The 13,148-nt window shown below is 47.3% G+C and overlaps 1 protein-coding gene across 1 annotated transcript in view; it reads left to right on the top strand.

Annotated features, from left to right (window-relative positions):
• The window catches only part of Washc5 (WASH complex subunit 5), a 47,876-nt gene extending 34,893 nt beyond the window's left edge, over positions 1 to 12,983 (top strand). The window contains exons 20-29 of the mRNA XM_021216440.2: positions 754 to 878; positions 2,820 to 2,982; positions 3,763 to 3,865; positions 3,954 to 4,033; positions 4,847 to 4,950; positions 5,672 to 5,801; positions 7,220 to 7,316; positions 9,722 to 9,875; positions 11,178 to 11,265; positions 12,611 to 12,983. Of these exons, the coding sequence (XP_021072099.1) occupies positions 754 to 878; positions 2,820 to 2,982; positions 3,763 to 3,865; positions 3,954 to 4,033; positions 4,847 to 4,950; positions 5,672 to 5,801; positions 7,220 to 7,316; positions 9,722 to 9,875; positions 11,178 to 11,265; positions 12,611 to 12,667 (1,101 nt within the window). The 3' untranslated portion in view covers positions 12,668 to 12,983. The remainder of the gene's footprint in view (positions 1 to 753; positions 879 to 2,819; positions 2,983 to 3,762; positions 3,866 to 3,953; positions 4,034 to 4,846; positions 4,951 to 5,671; positions 5,802 to 7,219; positions 7,317 to 9,721; positions 9,876 to 11,177; positions 11,266 to 12,610) is intronic.
• The last annotated feature ends 165 nt before the right edge of the window (positions 12,984 to 13,148 follow it).

Raw genomic sequence — 13,148 nt, 5'->3', positions numbered from 1 at the left:
CAGGGCATGGGTGTCCGCCTCCCTCATGCCCCAGCCAGCACTTGCCACTCTCCACTTCTGAGCCTTGTGGGGTGGGAAGGGACCTGGTTTGGATGCTTGCTTCCCTAATGGCTGTCTGTTTATGGGCTGTGTGTATCTTCTTTGAAAAATAGCTATGAAAGTTGTTTTTTATATCTAATGAACCACAAAATATCAACAAAGTCAATTGCCACTGCTTTTACACAGCATTTAACAAGGCTGACACATGCAGGTGACACTTGCAAAAGATTGTTGAAGTTTATGATCGTTTACATCTCTAGATTTCATTGTCCGTCTCAACTCACAAGACAAAAAAAAAAAAAAACCCACGTTCCTCCATCTCTTACTTCTCACTTTTCTGCAGCACAGCTGGCCTCCCAATCACCATTGAGCCAAGAGTGACCTTGAACTTTCCGTCCTCCCATCTCCACCTCCCTAGTGGTGGGGTTACAGGCCTGCATCACTGTACCTGGCTGATGAGGTGCTTAGGCGGAACCCTGAGTTTGTGCTGGGCACATGCTCTGTGCACTCAGCCACGCCTCTAGCCCTTACTTCCTTTTCATGTCCTGGGTATCGTTTGAGGAGGCCTTTGGTGGCGATTTAAAATGTTTTCTCTTCAAAACCAAGGAACACTTAATTGTTCCTCTTCACGAACTGCTTGTAAGATTATGTAAAGAAAAGATAACACATTACACTATCAGAATTGAACTAGACATTTATGATTTTGTTTTCTAGATCCAAGACTGGCAGAGTATGTACCAATCCACTCATATACCAATCCCGAAGTTCGCGCCTGTGGATGAGTCTATAACATTTATTGGTCGACTCTGCAGAGAAATCTTGCGGATCACAGACCCAAAGTAAGTGTTTCTGAGTGCGGCTGGGCTTCAGTCCTCTCAACATCCGTGCCTGTGTCACTGGTGTGTGCTCCCTTATCCTTAGTCCAGTACCCAAGCACTTAGTAAGAGCCATTATCTACTGAGCACTGGCCCTGTCCCTTCTTAGCATGTCCCCCGAGTCTGCATACTCACTCCTTACTGTGTCTTAGGTGGCAGGCCTTGCTGCTGTTACCACTTTACAGATGAAATCCATGCACAAAAGCACATACCTAGATCATACCAGGCCCCAGCCCCCAAAGCACTGTGCCAGTCAAGGGCACGCCATACAAGCTTTGTGGACAGTCAGTCCGTGCCCTTATCACATAGGTTCAGCCTTCAGCAGGCTCTGGGGAAAATCTCATGTGATTAAAACTATTGCCGAGTAACACAGAGCCACTCAGTAGATCCAGCCAAACCCATTTCCTCTACCTTGGAGCCTCAGATGAAGGAGTTTGTGGTGACCTCCTGCGGAAAGAGCAGGTGTGTGTCTTGTGACTCAGTTTACCCCTGGGCATATGCTCACAGAGGCTCATGATAGGCAGGCTTTCCCAGAAAGGAAGGTTCCTGTCTTTCCCCGCCTACCCTTGTCTTACTAAAAGCATATGCCTTCCTTAAACACTCCATACTGCCTGCTAGTCTCGGCTTCCTTTGTCCCTCAAGATTGATGAAAGTCGGTCAACTGTAGGTGAACTTTCTGAGATTTCTAGCAGATATATATTCTTTCTGTCACTGGCAAGAAAATAAATAGTTCTTTGTGTAGGTAGCTGGAACCACTGAGCCCTTGTAGAACTCTACCCTGCCTAGTAACCTGCTCATACTTTTAGCAGAGATTTGACGTGGCTGGAAATTCATCATCAGAGCTAGGTTCCTCTCAAGTGTCCCATTCAGAGTGCTGGCACCAGGTGACAGGACACCCTGGGCCTGCACATAAAGGATGTATCACATTTACTTTCAAGTCTAAGTCCTGGCTCTTGAGACTGTCAGCTCCTTAAGCCTCATGTGTGTATGGTGCATGGTGTTTATAGCATAAGGCCCGCGTGTGTAGAGCTCATCTGGCCTGCGGAGGCCAGTTCACCCCCCCTCCTGCTGTAATGACCTAGGGTAGGACGAGGACACCCGTGCCTTCTACAGGGTCCACTAGTTACTCAGGGCCCTTCAGGAGCTTGAGAACCAAAGGTTTGAAATTATATAATCTTGGGAGCAGGCCTATCTGCCACTCCATCATCGCCTTGGCTAAAATGGAGGTTAGCTGGCTTGTATTTCACAGGGCTGTTACAGGGGTGGGTGACAGGATGACACTGAGTGCTCAGTAGATGATGGTGCTCTTTGCCACTATTGTCACCATACTCCATTGCCCAGACCAAGATGAGTTGCTGAAGGGTGCCAAGAAGATAGGCATCACCGTTTAATGGGCTTTACCTTCCCTCCCATGTCACCACTCAAAGACTCTAAGCTTCCTGTCACCAAATTGGTTCTAGGCTCTCATTTGTCCTCGGTCCATGGACATTTTACGAAGCACATGTAGGAAGGCAGCGGGCCCTGAAGTCCTCCAACCTGGCAGCGGAACTTCCCTTTGTCTTCTCTGTTTGGTTCCCAGTAGTAGCTCTCAGCCCAGTGAAATACATAAAGCCAGGAATGGTGCGTGCAGTGGGGAAGGAGCAGACAGGGTAGAATGTTCTGGGGCATCGGGCAGTCATCAGGCAGACAGGGTAGAATACCTGGCCAGAAGTGAGGAAACACGAGTCGTAACCAGCAGTACCTGCTCCCCTGCAATGCATCAGAAGGTTGGGGTGGGACTGGTGTGAGCCCAGGGTATACCATACTACTCGGTAAGACTGTCTAAAACAGAAGTCATGTCACCAGTGCCCTGGGCTATCCCATACCTCTGAGCTGCTGGGACTTCTGATTTCCCTTTTGCTTTAGAATGACATGTTACATAGACCAGCTGAACACTTGGTATGACATGAGAACTCATCAAGAAGTGACCAGCAGTCGCCTCTTCTCAGAAATCCAGACCACCTTGGGGACTTTTGGTCTGAATGGATTGGATAGGCTTCTGTGCTTCATGATTGTGAAAGAGCTGCAGGTGAGCCTGGCCCCCCACCAGTCACTGCTGTCATTGCTGTGGTAAAATGTCTACCGAGAGCAACTTAAGGAAGGAAGGCTATGTCATGGGTCCCGCTTTGAGACTCTAGTCCATCATGGTAAGGACGGCCTGGCACCCAGATTGGTCACAGAGTGTGTGGTCACAGAGTATGAGTCATCTGCTCACAGCTCCTGTGTCGCTAGGAAGCAGATATTGATGGACGTCTGCTTGGCCTACTCTCTATCCTAAGTCAGTCTTGAACCCCAGCTTTTGGGATAGGGTTGCCTCTGTTCAGAGTGGGTCTTCCCTTTGCTATTAAGCTTCTCTGGAAACATTCGGACACACTTGGTGGTTCTGAGCCCTGCCAAGTAGACAAAGACTGCCTGCTACAGACCTCACATCTGGTTTCTGTCTGGGAAGAATAGCAGCCGATCTCACCTCACAAATTGAGCTCACTGCTCTCTGTGACTTCCCATGCTGTGTGAGGCATGGATGATTTTACTAGATAGATAAGAGTTGAGAGTAGGCTACAGCTTCTTTGACCAGTGTTGTAATTTTTTAGGTAGATTGCTTTAGTTAATTTCAACTTGGGAAAGCGAGACTTGTGTTTGAAGCCTTAACTCCTCCTCGTAGCTTCTGTCTTTAGTAGAAACCTGAGTACCTGCTGCCTTCCCATTTGGAGGCCACGTGGCCCAGGCAGATGCAGTTGTCACAGCATCTGTGCTAACGGGAGTGTTGGTTGGTTACGTTTGCATTTTGATTGTGACTTCTTGTTTGTAGAATTTCCTCAGTATGTTTCAGAAAATTATCCTGAAAGAGAGAACTGTTCAAGAAACTTTAAAGATGCTCATGAATGCTGTTAACCCTCTAAAGAGCATAGTGGGTAAGTGTCCTGAGACTCCCCAAGGCAGACAGGAAGGTACTGTGGCCTTCCTGGATTGACTGAATTAAGAGTATATTTTAACTTTCAGCAAATTCAAGTAAAGTTTATCTTTCTGCCATCACCAAAACACAGAAGATCTGGAGTGCCTACCTGGAGGCTATAATGAAGGTATGCTGTGGGAGCAGGCTAATCAATACTGTGTAAGAAAGTACGCTTTGAAGAGCAGGGATAATCAACACCACGGTTTATAACTTATTATTTTCCTACGACTTTATGGTTTATGAAAACCTCTTCCTTCCTTTTGTCATTGAAGCTGGACTTCCATGATTTCTTCTTGTTTCCCACACCGTTCGTTCCTTTGTCCTTCCCTCTGGAGCTGCCACAGACCGGGCTTTCCATGGGTGGACCCACAGCTCCCCACGTGTTTAACACAGTCCCTCCAGGCAGAGGTGCTTCTGAACAAGAAATGGGAATTTTCCTCCAAGTCCATGCAGTGCTCTGGTCTGTCGATTTACAGATCAAGTTTATTCCTCATGGTATTACAACAGTGCATCTCTTCCTCTCCCTGCTGTGTCTGCCTGCGTACATGTCAAGCAGGAGTCTTTGGGTGCATAGAGTATCCAGATGCTATGATGCCTTTGGAAGTAAGGAATAAAGACAAATGAGGCAATTGATTATACAGATGAAAGCAGCTTCGTTTAGAATCAGTGAGGGTGCAGTGAAGCCTGAACTGCTCCCTGGTGCTAAAAATCGTTATTACAGATAGGAAGCTGCTGTGCGACTATTGCTCGGGTGGTAGAGAGCATAGCCAGAGACATTCACAGGACACCAAAGTTGCCATGGCTACCTGGGAGACAAAGAGTATAGCAGACAGGTGACAACCAAAGGCACCTCCCTGGATGTCTTGCCAGGGTGATGGGCACACTGCTGATTGCCCTCAAGTGCCCCATGTGCTACCTCTCCCCCCTCTCTTGTTCTCAGGTTGGACAGATGCAGATCCTGAGACAACAGATCGCCAATGAGCTAAACTCTTCCTGTCGATTTGATTCCAGACATCTGGCAGCTGCCCTGGATAATCTGAATAAGTAAGTGCCAGGGTTGAGACAGCCCACTCTCCCAGCACCCAGGTTAACATCCTGTTCATTTGAGGCCTTGGGGTTTTAACAGGTATTGCTCACATAATGCACAGCGTCACTACTAGGTTGTTAATAGAATCTCTAAAAGTAGAAATCTAAAGAACTAAGCAGTGGTTCCCCAGAGAGAGGAGAAAGCAGGCTAACATGCCATATCCTGTGCTACAGACATCCCCTGCCCCCCAAACAGCCGTTCCCCTTTCTTTCTGTGCAGATAAACAATGCAAGCCTCTCCACCCAAGTCAGCTCTTCTTACAAACCGGGTCTTAGAAACAGTCCAGCCGTTCTTAAACCAGCTGAGCGAGGAGGGGCTGGAGAGCCGCTCAGCAGGAGGAGCACTGTTGCTCTTTCAGAGGACCAGCGTATGGTTCCCAGCGCCCTGTCAGATGGCTGACAACCACCTGCCACCCTAGCTCCAGGGGATCAGAGACCCTCACCTGGCTTCCATGGGCGCGTGCACACACACACACAAGTTAATAATTTGTTTTCATGATCTCAGTAGTGAAACCACTTGGTTTAGCTTGACCCCAAGAGCTAAGAGACTCTGGGTAAGATCTCACAGTGACACTCAGTCAGAGGCCTGCGCCCTGGGAGGCAGAAGGATGAGAGTTGGTTACAGATGTGTAAGCTCAGCTGCCCGCTCGTGTTCATTGCTGCGTCTCTCCTCCATTAGGGCTCTCCTGGCCGACATCGAAGCCCACTACCGGGACCCTTCGCTTCCTTACCCCAAAGAAGATAACACACTCTTATATGAAATCACAGCCTATCTGGAGGCAGCTGGCATTCACAACCCCCTGAATAAGGTTAATGACTGAAATATAAAATGGGGTTGGGGTACAGGGCTGAGTGGTACAAAAGGGGACTTTGTCTATATAACAAATGAATGTGAAAATATTCCAGAAACCTACATTCAGCCCCCAGAACCTCATGCTGTCAGGTTATGACCTTTTCTAAATGATGTCACCTCCCTGGCTATGAGACTGATGTGACAATGCTGAAAGTAAAGTGCCAGTGCAGGTGTGCCTTGGGCTTGGATGGTCACATGACTGTCTTGTTTGCTGACCATACGGAGTTGCAATTGCAAGGCTCCACATTGTACAGCTCCAAGCTCCAGAAAGCACTGATGTTCCTCAGACATCAGTGCCAGGGCTCGCAGGGCAGTACCTGTCCCGAGCTGTACTTTCTCAATGTCTCCTCCTTAGCAGGGCTACTCACATGTGTTGAGGCAGAAACATGGCCTCTCTAGAGGGTTACCCTGATTACTTTAGGAAATTTTAAATTGAATAATAAGATCCTGTCTCAAAATTAAGCTAAGATGAGGGATCTAAAGGGCAGCTGACATTGAGTGCTTTGGACCAAGGAGCCCCGTCAACAGGCCATCTTCAGACACAAGAAACCTGAGGCTTGAAGGGGTCCAGGACTCCCCCAACCTCCACACCAATGTGGGAGGAGCTAGTTGGTGACTAGCCTGGGCTCTGAACCAGCCTGCTTCCCTGTCTTCTGTGCACCGAAGGCTAGCTGAGGGATGGCATGGCTTTGTCTGCCCTGAGTTTCCTGCCATGTTAACTGGGAGGGAGACAGCCTGGGGGGCGCTTATGAAAGAGGAGGACTTGGCTTTGTCCTCAACAGTTGCTGTCACGCTCTGCGCTCCGCCCGCCTCCTGGGTCTTTTCCCTTTGCTGTACATTTCCTTCACTACTCTTTTTTTTTTTAAGATGTACTTTGTGTGTATGAGTTTTTGCCTGCATGTATGTATGTGTACCATGTATGTGCCTGATACTCAAGGAGACCGAAAGATGGTGTGTCAGGTCCCCTGGAACTAGAGTTAAGGACAATTGTGAGCCACTAGGTTGTGCTAGGAATGGAACTGAGTGCAGCGCAGCCATGGTTAGCTGCTGAGCCCTGCCCAGCCCCACAGCTTCACTGCGCTTGATTTTGCTGGCCCCTGCCACTGTTACCTGTCACCTCTCACCCCTCCCTTTACAAGAGATATTAAAAGAATTGGGGTCGGGGGAACTTTAGTCTCTGAGCAGAGCCGCTCTTTCCAAGGAGCGTTAAAGGACTAAAGCATGTAGGTAGGTGCAGAGTGGCAGGTGAGGACATCTCTATAGGCGGCAGATAATGCAGCTGTCTCAGTTGGAGGCTCTCAGGGCTTTCTGTCTGAAACTGTGTTCTGTGATACTCTAAGATGAAGAAACTCTCTCATACCTTTCTCTTTCCAGATTTATATAACAACGAAGCGATTACCCTATTTCCCGATTGTCAACTTTCTGTTTTTGATCGCGCAGTTGCCAAAACTTCAGTATAACAAAAATCTAGGTATGATGGGTGCCAAATCTTTGCTTTGAAATTAACAAACAGTAGGTCAGTGTCTACAGACACAGTTCTGAATATAATGCTGTGTCATACATCAGACCTTTTCGTAACCAAATACACACACTAGTGACATTGCACCACTGCAATCGAATACCACGGATGGAGTATACACAGTGGGCTCAGATAAGCCACGTGCGCCTGCCTCCTACAGAGTGTGAGGCGACTTTACTTGGTTCTCCTCAGTCAGTGCCCACCTAGCTGATTATGGTATGAAAGAAACTTCTTTAATGTGCATGTTCTATTCGTACAAACGCCTGTGTGCTGCTGCCTCCCGAACTGTATCATAGGCTTTACAGTGTAGTTAAGGAGACAAGACTGATCTGTGAGCAGCTCAGACTGTAATGTACACATGAATACATGCTGGGACATTTGCTACAAGCATATCCAAGACTTTCGATGTAGGTGTCCTGGCTGATTTTTGTTTTGTTTTATTTTGTTTTGATTTGTTTTTTGAGACAGGGTTTCTCTGTGTAGCCCTGGCTGTCCTGGAACTCACTCTGTAGACCAGGCTGGCCTCAAACTCAGAAATCCGCCTGCCTCTGCCTCCGGAGTGCTGGGATTAAAGGTGTGTGCCACCACGCCCGACCCACTAACTTTTTATTAACCATTTTATTGTGAGCATCTCTGTAATTACCTAGGAGACTCCAGGTTCGCCCTCTGTCTCTAGACTTTGCATCTAACTAAGCAAGTTGTTTTTAGTACTCTCTAATGCTTAATTGGCTTTAAAAGTACCTAGCACTACAGCTGTTCAATCCTTAACACGACAAGAACACTTCCACCAGCAAGACTGGGTTACTGGTTTCTTACACACTTCAAAATGTCTCTTCTTTATCTTTCTTCCTCTCTCCTAAAATGTTTTTAAAGTGAATTCTGTTTAGAGCCTAACATTTAGGAGTTTTTTTGGTTTTGGTTTGTTTTCTGGTTGGTTTTGTTTTTGTTGTTTTGTTTTTTATTCCTCTCATTCAGAAACAGTCACTAGTTCTAGGCCCTATTCCTCTGACAGTTCCTGTTAGTGCCACCTATTGCCAGGCATGGCCCTTTAGCAGTCCTCAGCGGGAGGGAGGCACAGTGTTGATTGAATTCTATCTTGGCCCCTTCCCACCAAGTGCTCATAGGCACTCTGTCCACCTGTTCATATTGGTGGGACCAACTAAAGGCGGGCCCATGATAGTGGGACACTGAGCCTTTGGGACAGAAATGAGCCTCACTCAGTGGTCCCTGTGACTGTTAAATGTTTTCTCGAAGACTTTGGTTTCCCAGCTCATTTTTAGAAACTCTGTAGTTTCAACTTTTATGTTAAGTTTTATGAACCATCCAAGTTATTTTTTGCCTCCGGTGTAATGTGGGGGCAGATTCATCCTCTTCCCCTTTCCCCACCAGAAAGCTATCCAGTTTCAGGATCATGTTAACAAGATTTCTCTTTCTGTATTAAATGCTTGTTGTGTTTGTAGAAAGTCCATGGGTCATCTGATGGTCAAACTGGATTCTGTCCTGATGCACTGATCTGTCTGTGTCATGGCAGTACTGTTAAGTGTAGCTTTATAGCTACACTTTAAGGAAGCTGCTATACATCTAACATTCCCACATGCCCCTGAGCCCCTGGAGGCCCTAAACGTTACCCCCTCCTCAGCATAGCCACACAGGCAGGTCCAAGTCTCCAGATTTTAAGGAAGTCCCAAGTGGGTGACCAGAGAGTGGTGTTTGGGCACATCTGAGCCACCCTTCTTCCATTCACTTGACCTCAGCGGGTTCTATCCTCATCAACACTCAAAACTGTTGTTAAACACAGGTTTTAAAGCTTTTTAACCCAGATTTTAGCTGATTCTACTTAGTGAGGTGCTTCTGGGTATCTAGAATACTATGCTGCCATTAACTGATGTCAGTTTGAAGTGATTTTTGTTTTCTTATACACATTAATGTGCATCTTAAGTCTCTACCAGAGAGCGAATTAATAGTGCAAAACAAAATAAACAGTAATGATAAAAACTAAACCCTTCAGACCGTTAGAATATTCTACCAACTCCACAGCTAGTTTTAAAGGTAGCCCAGAATTACTGTTTCCTTAAAATAGTCGCCTGCCAGCCGGGCGTGGTGGTGCACGCCTTTAATCCCAGAACTTGGGAGGCAGAGGCAGGCGAATTTCTGAGTTCAAGGCCAGCCTGGTCTACAGAGTGAGTTCCAGGACAGCCAGGGCTACACAGAGAAACCCTGTCTCGAAAAAACAAACAAACAAACAAACAAACAAAATAGTTGCTTGCCAGCAATGATGATATTGATGAGGGTTGATATTTAGTGGACACTGTCAAAAGCAAGTAGTTCACTGGATATTGTAACTTGTTCCCTCACAGGCATGGTCTGCCGGAAGCCTGCCGACCCTGTTGACTGGCCACCACTAGTCCTAGGTCTGCTCACTCTGCTGAAGCAGTTCCACTCCCGGTACACCGAGCAGTTCCTGGCACTGATCGGCCAGTTTATTCGCTCCACAATGGAGCAGTGCACAAGGTACGGAGGGCCAGTCAGAAATAGTGGACTGCGACCTCTTGGGACAAATGCCTCTTGTTACTGTCCTGACAGGACTGGGGGGATGCTTCAGGTCTTCCAAACAAGTCAGGGACCTCCTCAAGGAGCAAGCACCAAGAGCTTATCCTGTAAGCCTGGGTCTTGGTGGAGATAGGAGACATGGTGAGAAAGCAGCAGACCTGTGCCTCTGCCATGCAGGCTCCACCTCTCTGCATTCCTGCTGCTCTGCCTCTAAGACTTGGAAGGAAGTGATTCCTCAGTGTCAAGGCCAGGGAAGTCTACATTCATGCTGTGTAACAAAGCAGGAATCACAAGGCACTGTAAGATAACAAAACCTTCAGTTTCTGCCAGTGCTTTGCTCACTTCTGTTCACTTGTGGGTTTCCTAGGATAGGACAAAAGTCATGGCCCTAGGATGCTGTGTCCCAAGCTCCACTCTGTGCTGCCTGAAAGGGTCAACCTAGCTGAACATGAAGTTAGCCAATTGCCATTTGGTTGTTTTTGCCAACATAGCAGATCATTCTGCTATGCTGTGACCTTGTATGCATCAGCTTAGAGCTCTGAAGCTATGACCTTGTATGCATCAGCTAAAAGCTCTGAACCTGAGCCCTCCTTTGGCTCCTGAAGACATTGTCTCAGTGTTTCCCAGCCCGGCCCTGCATTTAGTCTGTAACGCAGGTGGACCTTAGAGTAGGTGGGATTGCAGGTCTGTTACCACCAGTCCCAGCTACTCATTTACTTCAAATGGGTGTGCAAACAAATGTAGCTGAAGGCCAAGAGGATGGGGAAATGTAAGTTGGCAGACATTGCCTCATGGAGTCTGAAGGACATCAAAGGGAGATAGATGACTTTAGAGTGTAGACCTGTCTGTCCAGACTCTAGACAAACTGCAGGACCATATTATAAGCCAGAGGCGAGGTTAGGATTGGCTTTGCTTTTCTCTAATTACACCTCTTTGCCTGTGTGTGTACACATGTGTGCATGTTCCATCACTGCAAGCATGTGGAGGTCAGAAGACAACCTTTGGGGGGAGCCAGTTCTCCTTCCTTCATGGGTTCTGGGCATGGAGCCAGGGCCATCACCTTTAAAGGCCTTTACCCCGACCTACCTACCAGCTCCTGGCTAGCATGTTTCCTGCAGGGTTGGTTCCTAAATAAGAGCAGGTTAATTACTTCATAGGACTCAAGCCGGTGGTGCCCCATGGGTTTGTTAGACTTGGTGTAGTGCTCAAGAAAGACCCTGTTAACATAACAAAGCAGCTAACTGACCCAGACTTCTTTTACAGCCAGAAGATGCCTGAAATGCCTGCAGATGCTGTGGGTGCCCTTCTCTTCCTGGAGGATTATGTTCGCTACACCAAACTCCCACGAAGGGTAAGCCATAGACAGGAAACGATGACAGTGATGACCCACCCACAGCTATAAGAACAGCAGTCCTGTAGGCTGCCTCAGCCCTCTCATAGCTCCGCCCTGCTCTCCACTGCACGGGTCTTCCCTGCACAGAGGAGGGCCTCTGTCTCCCTCCACACTCCACCCACTTGAGGGCTAGCTCCTTGAGGTGAGCAGGCAAGGAAGGGATAGACAAGGCCAGCCTAGAGTGAGTTCCAGGGTAGCCAGGACTACAGAGAAACCCAGTCACAAAAAACAAGAGAGAGATAAAACAGGAACTATTATTACCTATAAACCAAAAAAAGTGGACATGTCCTTGATAATGTTCTGTTCAGATGGGAGATGGGTAAAGGATATTAACAGGCAGTTAAGTACAAGCAGGATAAACATTTGGGAAAGGCTCAGCCCTACTTATATCCAGGTGCAAACCAAGCTAGACTCCCAAGAAACCAAGCTAGACTCCCAAGGGCTCTGGGCTTGGAAGGGTTTACTCTTCATGATGTGAATGGGAAAATAGCAACCTCTGTCTTTAAGGGGAACTTAGCTTTGTGCTTTAAAGCTTCAATGGTGTTATTACCCCAGAGTCCCAGAAATGCACTGGTAGGAGTTTACTTGCTAGAGATTAACATACACAATACATAAGTGTGATGTCCCCCAATCCATGTACAAGGGTATGCCTAAATTTTGCAGTAGTATCATGAGATTGCAAGGTCCATCAGCCTTTCCCATGATGAGCTGAATCCAGTCTTGTCTTGTTTCTGAGCACCCCTGTTCTACCTCATGCTTAAATCTCTTTAAATGTCTTTAATACATTTATGCTCATTCTCTCTCTCTCTCTCTCTCTCTCTCTCTCTCACACACACACACACACACACACACACACACACACACACACACACACGTTTTTCAAATGTCTCTAGCTCAGAGATATCACCTGTTCCAGTCCCACACCTCACCTCCATGCCACCCTCCTCCTACTCAAAGCTGTTAAGGAATGCAGGCCTTTCAAGATCTTCCTGTTCTCTGGCCTCTGGGTTTCTCCTCATTGTCTCTCATTGGCATACTCCCAGATCCTTGTGCCTTTCGGAGCAAAGTCTGCTTGTAGAGGCGGTGGGCCTCCCCCCTCAGGTGTTGTCATGGTGCACAGTAAGGAGACACTAAAACCAGCTACCAGCAATGAAAGGGTTGTCTCCTAGTTTTCCTGTGTGACTTGGCTCATTCCAGTGCTTCACCTTCCTCCAACAGATATTTTCGCTTCTTGAATTTTCATATGTAAAACTGAATTTCTTGAGCTACAGTGCTGTGATTGAACTTCTGCTTACTATTCCAGGCGGCTGAAGCCCATGTGCCTAACTTCATTTTTGATGAATTCCGAACAGTCCTGTGACTTCGTTCTCCTGCTCCAGTGACAGGATGTTCTATGACTAGAATGAACTTGGAAGTGAAAAAGATACTTGACTCCTCGTGCAACTTGCATTTTCCTCCTCTGTGGGAATCAGCCACTCTAAGGAAGGTGGCTCTCCGCTCTGATACACTGTTTAAATCATGGCATCCTAAGGCGTTTTTATCATGGAGAAGCAGAACTGTTTTGTACTTGCCCCTTCTAAATGCTCAGTATAACTGGTGGATGAAGCCATCCATCTATGCTCTAAAGATGTTTGTGCAACTCCAGAGCTTCAGTAAAACAGCATTGCCAGGACTGAGTTGCCCTGCTTGTGATGAAAACCTGACACCTGTAAGAAACCCCACAACAGACTGGGGTGGGGGGTGATGCTTCATCCACTGTCGGTCTGTAAGATTCATTGAGAGCCCAGCAGGAAACTTCACATCCTGCATGCTGTGGTCCTCTAGTACTCCCTGCGCCAGCT

Source organism: Mus pahari, chromosome 17 (genome assembly GCF_900095145.1).
Source record: "Mus pahari chromosome 17, PAHARI_EIJ_v1.1, whole genome shotgun sequence".
Classification (NCBI taxonomy): Eukaryota; Metazoa; Chordata; class Mammalia; order Rodentia; family Muridae; genus Mus; species Mus pahari.
This window is presented reverse-complemented; position numbering and strand designations above follow the sequence as displayed.